Genomic DNA, 15,424 nt, shown 5'->3' with positions numbered 1-15,424 from the left:
GCCCTGTCAGCTGCCAAGCAAGGCCGGCTAGAAGGGTGGGTGTGCATGTGCTTTTCCCAATGTGGACAGCAGACATGTTGGGGCTGGGGGTGGGGAAGTGGGAAACAAGAACCACGCTTCTCTCCCTCATCCTGAAGGCCCAGGCCCCCGCTCTCCAGCCCCTTCTTTCTAAGATCCTCCTGTCTTCTGCCCTCCTCTGAGCTGCAGACTCATCTGTACATCGCTTCCATAATCCTCCCAGCACCTAGAGTTGCAGGGGATCAGAAGTGGGAGGGGCCCTGACAATTCTCAGAGGACCTCTTCCACCTTTGGAATGTACAACCCTTCAGCGGGGTCTGATGTGCATGTCCCCCAGACCCACTCTGCATCCCACCCCACCCAGGGGTTGATGTGGGTGGCCCAGGGACACTCTAATCCTCCCCTGAGGCCCAGAGAGGGACAGATTGGTTGGAGGTCACAGTTAGTGGTGGCACCTGGGCTCAGGTATCCTGTCTGCCGGATTCTCCTAGAACACAGCTCCTGGGCACCTGGTAAGCAGCCAGTGAGGTGTGAGCTATGTCTGGAAACCAACTGGGAGGGAGCAGTTAAAAACCAAGAGGGGGATCAGAAAGGGCTAATCCTGGCTTATCTGGGGGATGAACCTAGGTGTGGGGCTGGGGCTGAGGCAAGGGCCCATCCAGGGGCAGGAGTGACAGGGTGCAGGTGAGGGCTGGGGCTCAGCCTGGAGGGTCCCAGGCTGGTCTGTGTGTGTTTGGGGGAGGGAAGGTGGGGGCCCCAGTTGGGTTTTCTCTGGGTAGAGATGGGTTAAGTCCTCCAGGGCCTCCTAGGCTCCACCCTTTCTCCCCGCCCAAACTTCCTCTCAAGCCTTAGGCTGATCCACCCTGCACCCTGTCTTGACATCATGACCGGCCTGAGCCCCTCACAGCTCCAGAAGGTAGGTGCCTGCAGAGAGTGGGGACCCAGAGGGTCAGATAGGAGTCGGGAGTCCCTTGGGATCTCCAGTAGTCCTCGGGAACTCAGCCCCACACAAGGCCATTTTTCCATAAGAAGAAAGTGAAACCTAGAGTGGTTAGTCCCAATCATGACCCCTAACTTCTGTGCATGGAGCCAGGGGCGTCCAGGCTGCAAGACCTAGCTGGCAATGTGTGTGTGTGACCAAAACTGGAATAAAGCACCGGGATCAGGCAGTACTGGTCTAGGCAGACATATGAAGGGCTCCGGGCCCCTGGGAGCCTGGCACAGGGCAGCCAGTCCGCGTGCATTCCAACACAAAAGGCTACCCCGTGGGAATTAGAGCGAGCAGACTGAAAACAACACAACCCTTGTTGGTTGTTCCTGACAGCAAGAGAAAAATGCAAAAAAATACAGAAAAGCTCAAAGAAGAAAATGGAAAACCACCCATAAATTCCTACCGTGAGACAATATTTTGGTAAATAGCCCTAGAATCTTTAAAAGGTCCATCTTACTGCTAACGCTTATGGAGCGCTCGCCGTGTGTTTCATAAAGGAGGCACTAGTGTCCTCCCTGTTGGATGGTCTGAGGGTCAGAGAGGGGAAAGCACTTGCCCAAGTTCTCAGAGTGGCTAGGACATTAATTTGCATTTGGCTGGTTTTTTCATCTCAGAGTAGACCGGGGACGTGTTCCCATGTCGGTAAATATTTTTCTACCACGTGATTTTCATCAGCTGGGTTGTGTTCCAGGTAGACGAACCACACTTTGTTGAACGAATCCCCTGCTGCTGAGCATTCAGGTTGTTTCCAACTTATTGCTTGTTTAACAAGCCTCCGTCAATACCCCCCATACATACACCTTTGCTCCCCTCTTTGCTGATCCTCCACCTTCTCATCTCGGGGAGTCCTAGCAGTGTGTTTACTCGATCACGTGTACACCGTTTGTCTGGATGACCCAGTTGCCAAGGAGGCAATCACTGTTCAGCTTGCTGCTGATATGAGGATCAAGGTTCTAACATGCAGAGCTGCCCAAGGCAGAAGGGCCTGTGGTGGGTGGTCATGAATGCTCCAGCATCCTGTGTGTGGAAGGCAGAACTGGGCATCCATGGGACAGGGAGGGAGGGAGGGAATGGGGGTCAGCAACTGGAAATCAGACACTTCACAGTGGTTTCTAGAGGGGACTTCCAAGGCCCTTGTTAAGGTTAAGACTTTACAATTGTCTGCAAGGAAACACAAAGATATTCTTTCTCTCCTCCTTGTCTCTATAGCCTCAGGATGAGAGGAGTGGAGGCAAGTCAGAATAAGGCATGTGTTTTCACTGCCCACTGGCCGCCCACTGCACTCAGGATCAAGCCCAGCTTCTTGCCTGGCCCGGCTCGGGTGCCACCTTCCTGCCTCCCTTCCACCCTCACTCTGCTCCATCGGGTCCCAGCTCCTCGTGTCCCTCCCGCACTCCCTTGGCCTGGAATGCTCTTCCCTGTCTCTTCCACTCCCAGTATCCTGCTGGTCCCCATAACATGTCACTTCCTCAAGGCTGCTGCCCTCAGCCCCTGTGCCCTCCCCATCTGGTTGACAGTAGACTCTTCTGCCTTAGCTCTCAGCCCTGTCCCTCCGTGCACTAAGCAGCCTGTGATAGTGTGCTCCCCTGTGTGCTGGTGTCTTTGATGTCAGGCTCCTTGCCGAGATGGTCAGTTCCGGGAGCACAGCCATCATGGCTGGCTGGCTGGCTGGCTCGTTACTGAATCTCCAGCTCCTAAAACCGTGTCTGGTGCACAGTAGGTGCTCAATCAATTTTAGCTGAATAACTGAGTGAGGTTGTATTCCCATGTGACCCAGGCCCCTTGGAGGGGAAGGGTGAGGACATCTCTCCTTCCCCTCCCTCCTGCCTTCCTTCAAGCAGCCGATACTGATGGCTCCTCACTGGGTGCCAGACAGCATGACCAGGCTGGGGCCAGAGCAATGAACAGGACCCTTGGTCCTGCCTTCACAGAGCTTCGGGTTGGGGGAGGGGTCCAGTCGGTCCTCAGAAAGAGCGGCTGAGGGAAGGGGGGAGCCTGAGTGTCCTCACTGCCCGCAGTTCCAGGAGGATGGATTCCTGGTGCTGGAAGGATTCTTGTCTGCAGAGGAGTGTGTGGCCCTGCAACAGAGGATTGGCCAGATAGTGGCCGAGATGGATGTCCCTCCCCACTGCCGTGCGGAATTTCCTCCTCGCATCCTCAACAAGGCAGAAGAGCAGCAGAAAACCCAGGTGGGCACCTGGGGCAGGTGAGGAGGGGATGTGGTCTTTGATGGGGGTCCCCGTCTCCAGCCAGAGCAGCAGCCCTTGGGCTTGTTCTGGTAACAGTCAGGCCAGAGCCTTCCCCGTGCCGGGCTCCAGGCCAGGCCCCTTATATGCATGTTTCCTTCACTCCTCACTATGAATGTATGAGGTCGGCATTATTGCCTCCCTTTGACAGGTGAGGAAAATGAAGCTCCATTCTTTGGCCCCAAACCTGCACGGTTAGTAATTGATAGTGCGAGGATTTGAACCCAGATCTGGCTGATACCAAGTGCGTGCTGTTCCCTGCTTGCTGCGCTTCCTCAGTGTTTCTCCTCCCCCAAAAGGGCCTTTATCAGCCAGCAACCCAGCCCATGCCAAGTGATTCTGTGGGCCCACCTGTGTAAGCCTTAGGACCCAATGAGACTAGAAACTGTGTGTTTCCCCCTAGTGACTTAATATGACTCAGTACAGTCTAAGATGGGTATATTGAGACTCACCGGTTCTCCCACACAGTTCTCTTAACTTCCATAGTCTGGATTTAGGAGCCTGTCTGTGGCCGGCCCCTAAGTCAAAGCTGCAGGCCAGGCTCACTGATGGGGCTCACTCATGCTGAGGAGCTCCTGCCATCTGGTGGGCACAAAGGAAACAACAACAGCTGGAAGCCCTGCCACCCGGAGAACAGGCTCTTGGGAAGGAAAAAGGGTGACAGAACGATAATTTCCTCCCAAAGGTCGGTTTCATTGGGCGACATGGCAGCCTTCTAAGTGAAGAAAGGAGAGACGGGGGTCCTATGTCCAGAGACAGGTCACTCAAAGGCTCCGAGGAGTGAGGGGGCCGAATCTTGTGCCCTCCAAGCTGCCTTCTGAGAATGCTCCAGAGACCAGGGAGGGGGTGGGGGATGGAGGGGAGAAGAGTGTATATGCCTTGGTTTATACTGCTTGCGAAGAGCTCGGCACCGTGCCTGGCACTCAATAAACCCTCAATATTCACTACTGATATCGTGAAAGACTTTGAAACGGGTATTAAAAGAAAACCAGACCAGTGGATGTCCTGTCTAGATCTCCCTGCCGGCCGACCTCCACCGTTCCTTGTCTTTGAGTTATTGGACAACTCTGTGAGTTGTACAGAACCGATAATCATGCACAAGATACTTGTCCACGGAAAGGGACATAAACTGGGTCCAGCGGAATGCAGTTGTTGCCCTGTAGACAGATCAGTTTTGCATTGATGTGTAAATTGGTGTCAGCATTGGTTAATGCCTATATGTATGTGGTTCTTGGAATTCTCCTTCGAACATCTTACTGGTTCCCCCTGTGAATTAACGAGTTCAGTAAAATCCTTGACACATTTAGCATCACTGCTGTACTATCATTGTTATCTCCTTATGCTTCCCTGACTGGTTTGCCTCATCCTGATCCTAGTGCAGAGGAGCTAAGAATGTTGAAAAACACTTCTAGTTTCCAGTGGGAAGGGCTTTGAAAGGGCCAGGCAGGCACCCGTGAGAGCAGATGTGCGCACGTGAGGGAGTGGCGGGGCTCTGCCACCTGGGGAGCCCGGGTAGGGGGTCGGTGCCACTCAGCTCCACTCATGAGGCCATGCAGGAAGGTAGGGTGATATATATGATGGTGGTCAAGGGTGGCGAAAGCCACAGGGAAAACATGGGGCATCTTCCTGGAGCATCTCTTTCATACGATGCTAAGAAATTTAAAACCTGATATTAAAATTAACAAGGAGACGTTATTAATAAAACGGAAAAAGAGCCATAGCAGCTTACATTTGTCGAACATTGAACCATGTCCTAGCTGAGTATTTCCTATGTAGCAGCAGCAGTAGTAATCATAATAAAAGCAAACATTCACATGGCACATAGCACATTCAAAGGACAGTTCTAGTGCTTCCTATATACTGACTCATCATCCCTACAACACCTTCTGAGAGAGGTACCACTAATAGCATCTTTGTTTTATGAGGAAACTAAGCCCAGAGAGGTTCAGGAAGGTGGTGTGGTCACACAGCCAGTGAGTGGCAGAGCTGACATTTGAAGCCAAGTCTTCTATCTCCAGGGTCTGTGCTTTCAGCTGGTATAAGATCCAGCCTCAACTTGAAGCCTCCAACCATGCGGGGGAGGTCAGTTCTATTATTATTCCCTTTTACAGATGAGGAAACTGAGGCTTTGGGAGGTAAAACAAGTGGCCCAAGGCTACCTGGGGAATCTGTTTGACCGTAGTGCCTGTCTTCTGAATCACATCATATGGAGTCTAAGAGTGCCGTGACTTATGGAGGGGTTTGCAAGAATTCCACGCTTGTAGGTTCCAGCTGTGCTTCCAGGCAGTAGGGTTCCCATTCACTGTCTGTGCCTCAGTGGACAAGTTAGAGAAGCGCCAGCGGGGTCTGTAGCCCTGCGGGGTGGGAAGCATCTGAGTCCTCTTCCCTCTCTGCCAGGCCCAGCTGTGACCCCGTGTCGCTGTCTCAGTCCCTCTGATACCCCCTCTCCACAGGACAACACAGAGTATTTCTTGAGCAGCGGCGACAAGATTCGATTCTTCTTTGAGAAAGGTGTTTTTGACGAGAAAGGTTCGGAGCTGGAGCCCTAGAGGTGTGGGAGGGGCTGGACCCGGGTATGGGCCCCAGGGCTGGGGGGCACTGAGACAGCTGCCCGGGGCAGAGTGGACTGCAGCTCTTCTGTCTGTACCTGCTCCTTTGCTACAGGAAATTTCCTAGTCCCTCCGGAGAAATCCATCAACAAAATTGGCCACGGTAAGCAGGTGCCTGGGGGAAAGGAACTGGGGAAACTGAGGCTTGCAGAGTTTAGGGGCTTTAACCAAAGCCCACAATAGGTTAGTGGCCCAGCAAATGGCATTTCTGGCTGCGGCTCCCCCTCAGGCCCTGCTCTTCTGCATCTTTTTTTTTTTTTTAAGATTTTTTTTTTCCTTTTTCTCCCCAAAGCCCCCCATACATACATAGTTGTATATTCTTCGTTGTGGGTCCTTCTCGTTGTGGCATGTGGAACGCTGCCTCAGCGTGGTTTGATGAGCAGTGCCATGTCCACGCCCAGGATTTGAACCAACGAAACACTGGGCCGGCTGCAGCAGAGTGTGCGAACTTAACCATTCGGCCACGAGGCCAGCCCCTCTTCTGCATCTTTTGATGCTAATCACATGGCATGCCCCAGAGCACTGGGAAGAGGTTCCACTTGAGCCTGCACGCAGGTGGGCACGTGCAGACCCCTCAGCTCTCTACTGCCTGGCCTGGGGATGATCCAGGCCCCGGGCATTGTGGTGTCCTGGGCCCCAGTGCTTCCTGGAGCCTCCTTAAGGAGCACCGAACATGTGGACATGTTCCCTGTCCTGAGACCCCAAACTAAGCTAGGAAACTTTTTTTTTTTCCAGGATCATACATTATAATTTATTTTCTAGACCACTTAGTTTTAAACTTGAAGATATCTCATGGTAGCTTTGTAAAAAATTGTGGTAAAATACATATAACATAAAATATATCATTGTAACCAGTTTGAAGTAGGCAATTCAGTGGCATTAAGTACATTCAACGGTCACTTTTTGTAATAATAGCAAATAGTGAGGAGAGGGGCTATTCTGTGCAGGCCCGGCTGTGGTTGCACCTGCATTAGCCCATTGGGTCCTACGGCGGCCTAGGGGCAGGGCCACTCTTCCAGTCCCATTGCACAGAGAGGAGGCTGAGGCTTAAAGGAGAGAAACGATGGCTCAAAGTCGCATACTGTAAGTGCCAGTACCAAGATCGCTAGCAAGTTATGGGCCCTGTGAAGTCAGAGCTGTGAGGTTCCCAGATGGCTGGAAGGTCAAGATGAAGGTCATGGGTGGGTGGGTCCTGGGGTGGGATGAAGCATCTGTGGGGCCCATTCCTCAGTTATAAACAGGCACAAAGCTTAATGCACACAAAATAGGTGAAAATGTCAAAGTGAGGCCTGAGTCTAGGTGCTCAGGGCTAGGCCCGGAAGGGACTCGTGCGGGTGGGACACTGGCCCCTCCACTGTCTCTGTCCCGCAGCTCTGCACGCCCACGACCCTGTCTTCAAGGGTGCCACCCACTCCTCCAAGGTGCAGGTGAGCAGGGGTGGGGCGAGGGCAGGTGCGTGGGCCAGATGTGAGTGTGAGCAGGCCAGCAGTGACCTCTGCCTCCTTCCAGGCCGTGGCCAGAAGTCTGGGCTTCCATAGACCTGTCGTGGTGCAGAGCATGTACATCTTTAAGGTGAGCTTCGCGGCCTCCCCAGGCCTCAGCTGACCCTCTGTAAAATGGGCAGAGTGCTCTTCCAAAGCGCCTCCTTACAATGGGCCAAAAGCTGCTTCCCTGAGGAATTTTTGTTAAGTTGGGGGAGAAGACACAAAGTCAGTCTTCTCTGGTTAAAGTGCCAGGCACTTAGTTGGTGCTCAGTTCAAATTTGGTGGTGGGAAGGAAGGGGATCCCCAGGACTCCTTCCTCCCTTCATTGGCTATTGAAATGCTCTGCTCTGGGCTTTCAAGGCCCAGCTCAGTGCCACCTCGTCCAAGAAGCCTTCCAGGTCCCTTAGGAAGAGAGGGACCCATCTCTGACCCCGGTTTAACTTCAGGCCTGGGCCCCAGCCTCTCCTGCTGCCCATCACTCATGCCTCGTGTCCTTGTTAGGCATGCATGTGCTCACACTGGGAGCGCCCCGTCGGGCAGGGTGCTCATTCTCTCTGCAGCCTTCCTGGGCCTGGCACACAGTAGGTGCTCGATTCTGGTACTCATGTGCAATGCTTGGAGGTCAACACCTGTGGTCAGGGAAGAGCATCTCCCAGACTCAGAGCAGGCCCCTGCTCCCCCAGCTCTCCTCTGGTCTCACCTGGCCCTTCGTCTCTCTTGCAGCAACCTCGTATTGGCGGCAAAGGTGAGCTGAGAACAGGCTGTGGGGCCCAGCAAAGGCCACGGAGGGAAGTCTGGGCCATTAGTGGTTATCAGGTCTTTGTGGGGAGGGAAAGTAGCTGCTGAGATGTCTGTAGGCAAGAGCCTGGGCCATTCCTTCCCGGAACCATGGATTGGGAGTGCGACCTGGAGGCCTGGGAGCAGTGGTTCCAGAACCTGGCAGCAAGTCCTAGCTGGTTATAAGTACACATTCCTGTGTGCCATTCCCTGAGATCTTCCAGCAGGACTGCAAGGGCCTGGGAATCTGGATTTTCACAAGTTCCCTGGAGGACTGGTGTAACATAGACTTGCTGATGTCATTCCAAACCCCAGGCTGCACAGATGCCCTTGACGGCCTCCCCCGGGTGGAGGGATGACCAGCCCCTCCCCAAGGCCAGCACCCCACTTCCTTCAGCCAATCCACCTCAGAATGCTCTGGAGTGCCACCACTAGGACACCTTCCTCTGGACACTGTCGGATTGTCACAGTCCCTCTTAAAGTTTGGTGCTCGGAAAACACCCAGCTCCTCGGGGAGGAAGGAGGAGAGATGAACACCCTCTACTTTGTGATTAGGGGCTCAGGTCCTCTGTTGGCTGGTCTGCCATCCGGGCTGGGCCCCAGCAGCACGTGGCAGGTTAAAATGTGGAGGTTTGGTCAGTTGCCCCCTGTTACCCCAGCAGCTGGATTCTCTGGTGGCTGGAGATGCTCGTCCCTGGCTCAGGACAGTGGCTTTCGTTACCTGGCTGGAATTAAACAATAGCAGCTACTTTGTAGCAAGCCATTTCAATGTTGGGCCCTGTACCGAGCACGTCTCACACTGTCTCACGGACTCCTCCAGCAGCCCTATGAGGCAGGTTATTGTTGGGGCCACTTTGCCCTTTAGGACCTGGAGGCCTTGAGAGGGGAACTCTCTTGCCCCGAGTCTGTGGGCCAGGAAAGTGGGGAGACTGGAACTGATCCCGGGATGGGAAGGCTGGACCTGGAGTGCTCTGAGAGGACTGGGGAGAGGGAAGTGAGCTGGGGTGAGGGGAGGCCGGGCTCCTCATGCCAAGGTGGGCCTGCTGCAGTCCCTGCCCACCAGGATGCCACCTTCCTGTACACGGAGCCCCTGGGCCGGTTGCTGGGTTTGTGGATCGCACTGGAGGACACCACGGTGGAGAACGGCTGCCTCTGGTTCATCCCTGGCTCCCACACCAGTGAGAACACCTGTTTCTCCCTGCCCACTAGTACCCCACCCTCATGGGAGAGGGACCAGGGAAAAAAGAGAGGCTAAAGGCTCAATATTGGCCTGCAGGTGGAATTTCAAGAAGGATGGTCCAGACCCCTGCTGGCTTGACACCTGGGACCTTCTTCCGGGGGTCAGAGCAAGAACGGGATAACAGCCTCTATGTACCCACACCACTGGGGAGAGGTAAGCGAGATGCAGAGGGCAGAGAGGCAGGGCCCTGAGGCCATGCCCATGGGTCTGTGCTCTGAACACCCAGCTCACCTGAGGGCTATGAAGTCACAGAAAGAGGGAAGGTCAGACTGGGAAGTCAGGAAGCAGTGGGAGCAACAGTTCTCCCAGATCAGGCTAGAATCCAGACTCGGCTATGTTGGGGCTGTCTCTTTGAGCAAATGACTGAAACTCTGTAAGCCTCAGTTTCCCCAAATGTAAAGCGGGGAAGTCAGTGGGATGATGTATATAAGATGCTTACACGGAAGCTGTATGGTGCTCAGCAAGTGCTCAATAGATGCTGGCTATTAGGACAACCCCTTCCTTTTAGAAAAGGGAGAATTCAGGTCCACCTCAGCATCCACTGGCGAGGTCCCAGCTGCCTGGCACAGAACAGACAGCTTCTGCCTGGGTCTACTAATACCACGCAGGGGATGCCCTTGCTCAGGCTTGCCCAGGGCATGGGCCACAGCAGAAGGGACTGATGCCAAGGAACCCAGGTTCAACAGCACAGCCTCCAACCCTGGGGCAGGCTGCAGGCCCCTGAGCCGTCAGGGACGAGAATGGGTGTGAATAGGCCACAAAACCTCTTGACGGAGGGGGGCCCCATGTCCCTTCCTGCCCTGAGTGTTCTGACCTGCTGGGTCCCTGCCAGGATCCCTCGTCCTAATTCATGGAGAAGTGGTGCACAAGAGCGAGCAGAACCTGTCTGACCACTCGCGCCATGTCTACACTTTCCACCTCATGGAGGCCTCTGGCACCGTCTGGAGCCCAGAGAACTGGTAGGTGGCAGGGTGTGTTGCAGCCCAGGCTCCTGAAGACGTCCTGGAGGCTGAGAGCAGTGGTGCTGGCATTTCAAGGTCACCTCTTCTATCCTCTGCAGGCTCCAGCCAACAGCTGAGCTGCCCTTTCCCCCACTGTACACCTAAGTGCCGTCTCAGGGCGGGGACACTGCCCCTCCTGGTGAAGCCGTGGGCTGCAAATACCAGCGGGTCACCTGAACCCCCAGCTGCAACCAGGAAGCCGTATCTCTCCTCCTGGGCTTTCCTTATGCCAGTGTCTGCACCCCTCGGCCATGCAGATGTGGCTGGAGGTGACAGCCGGGCAGCAGGAGCCCGGGCTGGGTGGCCTTCTCAAGATCTCTGTCTCTCTGCCTCCCCGCTGCCCAACACCACCTCCCTCTAGAGCCAGCCTCTCAGCCGTGAAAGGGTTCTGGCCACTTCCCTGCTGGCTTCTTACTCTTCTCTCCTCTCAGATGGAATTCTGATGATTACAGTGCAAGATACTGAATAAAAATAACCCCTGATTACTGATGTGCTAGATATTGAATAAAAATGACCCCTAAATGCAGCTTCTCCATCCTTCTTTCCCAAGCAGCCTCGCTCTCAAGATCAGAGCCCAGCTGAAAATCATCCCAGACACCCCAGCCCAGCCTGGTGAGGGCTGCATGATTTTAATACCAATACGTGACATTTCGTGGGCACTCACCGTGCCGACCGCTTTACATGCTTCATCTTACTGAGCCCTCACACCTTCCAGGTCTGTGCTCTAAACACCCCCATTTATAGATGAAGAAGCTAAGGCATGCGAAGCTTAAGAGACCTGCCCGTCACAAAGCTGTTCAGTTGTTCAGCGATGGCAGCCTGATCCAGAGCCTGTGCTTCTGCCCTCTCCATTCCTGGGCCTCCTTGCATGGGGAGGGGAAAGAAGCCCAGGACTGGGAATCCAGAGTCCCACATTCTGGTCCTGGCTCTGTGACCAACTCGCTTTCTGGCCTCAGGCCAGGCCCTTCCTCTCTCTGGGCCTGTGTTCCCGCTTGCACAATCAGGGGACCAGACGAGGGGCTCCATGGGTCCCTCCATCTTCGACATGCTTGGCAGGCACCCAGACCTTCTGCAGGAACAATGACCAAATCCAAAACCTGCTTAGCCGGGGCCTGGCCTGGAGGGTGCAAACTGGGGGCCACCGGCTGATTCCAGACCGCAGACATGTTTTGTGTGGGCCTCAGCATTTTCATAAACACTTTTGAAATTTGGGAGATTTCACATAGCGATCCAGGTCTCTAAGCTTCCTTGAACGGGAGGTCAGCCACACTGGGCGTGTCGCCTAGCGTGGTGACGACTGGCTGGAGCTGCCTTTTAGAGGCACACGAGCTGCTTCCCACTTCCACTGTCCTCCTTCGTGGCATTACCTGCAAGGCCTGAGCAGCCATGTAAGTTTGTAACCTTGATTTCCGGCCCCCACTGTCTACAGGACAAACCAAGGCCCAGAGAACAGAGCCCTTTCCCGAGGCCGCCTGGGGAGTCGGAGAGGCAAAGCCGGTGCTCCTCCCACATTCAGCCACCTCCTAAGCAAGCAGTAGAAGGGAACCTGAGAGAGGGAGGATTTGTTAAGGCTCCTCGAGCCCCCAGGGAACGTCCTCTGTAGGAAACGACTTGGCAGTGATTCCCAGGCAGGACCACAGTCTCCCGAGAGCTCTGCTCCTGGCCTCTGGCCTTGTTGGGCCAAAGTTCTCACGTCTTCCTGGTAGGCCCCTCCCTGTTAGGCTGCGTAAGATGGGGGGATAACCTTGTCCAGCCTCATGAAAGCTGCTGTGCTCTTCTCCCACTGATGGGCAATGTTCATCCATTTGGGGAACCTCTACCGAGATCGTGCTAAGTGCCAGGTTCCTCTGGCACTGGGGGTTGTGGTGGGGAACCAGGCAGATCCAGACCATGCCCTCACAGTGAGCAAGGCCAGAGCATGGCCCCCACAGGAGAGCCATTCTGAATTCTCAGTAACCTCTGCCGGCTCCCCAGGCTCTAATTCTTGCCAAGAGAAGAGACAAACACAGGTTTGGACAAGACTGGAGTGTGAGAGGGTCTCAGGAAGGACCCGCTGACAAGGACCCCGTGCTGTCCAGCCCATCTTTCTTCAGCACCACTCAGCCAGGCAGCAGAGACCCTGAGGCAGGGGTGGGGTTGGCTGAAATGGGAAGTCAGCCCAGGGCCTGATCCTCTTCCTCCAGCCCTTCCACATGTGCAGTGAGGAGATCCCCTTTCCTCTCAGCTCCTCCTGGGTCCTCAGTCCCAATGGGAGAAACCACAGGCACTTGGCTCTTGCCTTTTGGCTTCTCCTCCAAGTGAGGCCACGGGAGGAAGGTCACTCTGGTCTCCAAGGACAACCCAGAAAACCCCTTGGCTTGCCTGGCTTTTTGCTGAGGTGAGGACTGGCCTTGGGTAACAGTGACACTTTCCCTTACTGATTGCTGATTATGTGCAGGACCTGGGCTGGACACTTCACACACCACACCTCACCGCGTCCTCACGACACGCTGGGAGGTGCAGGTTCTTATTATTCCCATCTTGCAGACAGGAGAATTGAGGCCCAGAGCGGTTAAGAACCTCACACAAGGAGGGGCGCAGCCAAGGATTCTGATCAGATTAGGGTGACACCAGAACCGTAAGTCTTAGCCACTATGTTCTAGTGCCTCCAGTGTCTACTCTGCTGCCCTCTGAGGACTGCAAGGTTGAGGTGGGGGGGTCTACAGCACACTCAGGTTCTTTGGTTGTTGCACTGCCCTTTCAGCCTTTTAGCTTATGTTTTATTTTTGTTTTTTGGTGAGGAAGATGGACCTGAGCTAACATCCATTGCTAATCTTCCTGTTTTTGCTTGAGGTAGACTGTCACTGAGCTAACATCTGTGGCAATCTTCCTCTATTTTGTATGTGGGATGCCGCCATAGCATGGCTTGATGAGCAATGTGGTCTACACCCAGGATTTGAACTGGTGAATTCCTGGCCACAGAAGTGGAGTGCGCAAACTTGACCACGACACCACCAGGCGGCCCCTCTTTTTTGCTTTTTAAATATTAGCAAAACTAGAAACTAGGAGAGCTTTGATTTTTATTCTGAATCTGAATCAACTGAAAAGTCAAATCTGCTTCTCACCCTTTGGCTCTTCATGCCCAAGTGGGTGGCTGCTGCGTGGACCATTCATCCTACCCTTGTGCCAGTTTCCTCCATGGCTGTGGCACAGCAGCTAGGCCATCAGTAATATCAGGAGGTAGAGAGGCAAAAGGAGATTGTCTATCTGCGTAGTGTATGCTTCTAGGAGGGACACGATGCTGATGGACCCCAAAATCCAAGCATAACTGTAGTTTAGGTCCACTCCACTGTCAAAGATTAAGATCAGAGCCACAGAAATTATCTGGGCAAATATAGACGTCATGGTCCCCTCAAAGGTCTTTTTGGTTCCAGGCCAGCGGATCTCCCCCATGGTGCTGCCAAAGATGGAGGCCACAGTGTCACCCACACCCACAGCCAGGACACCCGCATAGGGGACCAGGGCCCTTGCTCCCCCCAGGCTACCCTTCTGTGTGCAGGGTCTAGGGACTAGCCAAATGGGAAGAGACATCCCCAGCAGCAGGTAGATGTGTGTCAGGATGAGTGGTCCACTGTCTCGTTCATCCAGGAAGAGGGACAGGAGGCTCCGCAGAGTATGGCCCAGGGGCTTGATGCGGAAGTAGCGCACGTACTCCAGGAAGAGGAACACTGCCAGACATACAGTGGCGGCCACATAGAGCAGCGACCGGTCAAAGACGATACCTGGGATGTAGGTGGCCACTACAATGAAGTGGAAATACTTCCGGGCAATGGTGGGGGCCTGGTGCTTTTTGGACTCAGAAGATGACCTCTTGGCATTCTGGTACAGCACCACCAGGCAGGCTAAGGTGGCCAGCAGAGTCCAGTAGGCCAGCAGGTAGATGCGGGTGTTTGTCTGGAAGAGGAACTGAAGAAGCCAGAGCAAGGGGTTCCTGTGGATGAGCCGGTGCAGCCAGGGCAGCACCACGCCCAGAGCCAGAACACAGGTCATGAGGTGGAAAAATATGGAGGAGGCCCAGGTACCTGAGTCCATGAAGACAAAGAGGGTGCTGAAGAAGACGCCCATGAGCACCATCCCTACCACCACGACCAGCAGGAAGAAGTCCACCGGATCGCCCTGGCTTTCCACCACAGTCAGAGAGCGCTTGATGAGCTGGTTGAGCATGAAGCTGATGCCACCCAGTACCAGCAGTGCCTCCCCAGGGGTGAAGCAGCGGGGCAGCAGGTACAGCAGGATCATGTTGAGGTAGACGAAGATCAGCAGGACCTCCAGGACCTCGATCACCTCGCCCACACTCAGTGAGTGCTTCATGATATAAATGATGACACCTCCAGCCAGGCCCGAGATGACACAAGTGTTGCTGGGCACCGGGCGAGTGATGCCGAGCGCCAACACTGATGAGAAGAGGGCCACAGCCATGCCAGACGCTGCCACCACAATTCCAAAGCGCTCGAAGTATGGGTTCCCCGCAGACTGGCAGCGCTCCTTCATGACCAGTCCGAGCAAAGGCATGACCACTGAGGCGGGCAGTAAGCCACTGTTTGCGGACGTTCGGAACCGGAAGACAGCGCTTCCCTGCTGCAGCAGCCGGTCCCACTTGTATTGGACATAGAAGGCCTGCACTGCGAGGGCCACGGCGCACCACGAGTATCGGTCCCACACGGCCGCGTGGATGCTCAGCACCACCGCGAACACCACTGCCGCCTCTGCCAGCACCGACCCGCTCAGCGGAGCCCCAGTGCCCGAAGCCGGGGGAGCGCACTGTCGGGTCATGTCACTAGACCTGGGACCTCGGAGAAACCGAGGTAACTACGGACGCCTCGGACTCTGGGGCCCCCACTCCCTGCCAGACAGAAATCGGCAGCTTCACCCAGGCAGCACCTTCTCTCCCCGTTCTCCGGCAGCGGGAGGGAAGCTCCACTGTAGGCCGATCTTTTCGGCCTGGGAGCTGGTGCCCGCTCACCGCCACCGTCTCTCATCTACGCAATGCACGTCGCCACTCGGCCGCCTTCTTCACAC

The 15,424-nt window shown here is 54.8% G+C and overlaps 2 protein-coding genes across 13 annotated transcripts; one reads left to right on the top strand and one right to left on the bottom strand.

The window, feature by feature from the left end:
* Nucleotides 1-804: 804 nt before the first annotated feature.
* On the top strand, nucleotides 805-10,859 carry LOC106845419 (phytanoyl-CoA dioxygenase domain-containing protein 1). Of its 12 annotated transcripts, none has more exons than XM_044778618.2 (12): nucleotides 862-934; nucleotides 2,219-2,255; nucleotides 3,028-3,198; nucleotides 5,709-5,784; nucleotides 5,920-5,967; nucleotides 7,236-7,291; nucleotides 7,374-7,436; nucleotides 8,072-8,093; nucleotides 9,175-9,303; nucleotides 9,402-9,518; nucleotides 10,198-10,324; nucleotides 10,426-10,859. In XM_044778618.2, exons 2-12 carry the CDS (start codon nucleotides 2,226-2,228, stop codon nucleotides 10,469-10,471), a joined length of 885 nt encoding a protein of 294 aa, XP_044634553.2. In that variant the 5' UTR covers nucleotides 862-934; nucleotides 2,219-2,225; the 3' UTR covers nucleotides 10,472-10,859. The 12 variants fall into 12 exon arrangements, with proteins under 12 accessions (XP_014718995.3, XP_044634558.2, XP_014719000.3 ...); XM_044778616.2 differs by having other exon boundaries at nucleotides 865-934; nucleotides 2,219-2,240; nucleotides 5,653-5,784; XM_044778617.2 differs by having other exon boundaries at nucleotides 867-934; nucleotides 2,219-2,240; nucleotides 3,028-3,215.
* Nucleotides 10,860-13,408: 2,549 nt separating this feature from the next.
* Nucleotides 13,409-15,190, bottom strand: LOC106845417 (dolichol kinase). Its single transcript, XM_014863504.3, has one exon. The coding sequence runs from the start codon at nucleotides 15,176-15,178 to the stop codon at nucleotides 13,562-13,564; it is 1,617 nt and encodes a 538-aa protein (XP_014718990.3). The 5' UTR covers nucleotides 15,179-15,190; the 3' UTR covers nucleotides 13,409-13,561.
* Nucleotides 15,191-15,424: the final 234 nt, after the last annotated feature.

The sequence above is a fragment of the Equus asinus genome, chromosome 10 (assembly GCF_041296235.1).
Source record: "Equus asinus isolate D_3611 breed Donkey chromosome 10, EquAss-T2T_v2, whole genome shotgun sequence".
Lineage (NCBI taxonomy): Eukaryota > Metazoa > Chordata > Mammalia > Perissodactyla > Equidae > Equus > Equus asinus.
This window is presented reverse-complemented; position numbering and strand designations above follow the sequence as displayed.

What these genes read in the sequence shown, in the direction of transcription:
- LOC106845417 (XM_014863504.3), bottom strand. Translation starts at nt 15,178, where the DNA reads ATGACCCGACAGTGCGCTCCCCCGGCTTCGGGCACTGGGGCTCCGCTG.
- LOC106845419 (XM_044778616.2), top strand. Translation starts at nt 902, where the DNA reads ATGACCGGCCTGAGCCCCTCACAGCTCCAGAAG. An exon ending in TCAGGATGAGAGGAGTGGAG is followed by an intron (nt 2,241 to 3,027) that starts GCAAGTCAGAAT and finishes CACTGCCCGCAG; the next exon opens with TTCCAGGAGGATGGATTCCT. An exon ending in ACCTCGTATTGGCGGCAAAG is followed by an intron (nt 8,094 to 9,174) that starts GTGAGCTGAGAA and finishes GGCCTGCTGCAG; the next exon opens with TCCCTGCCCACCAGGATGCC.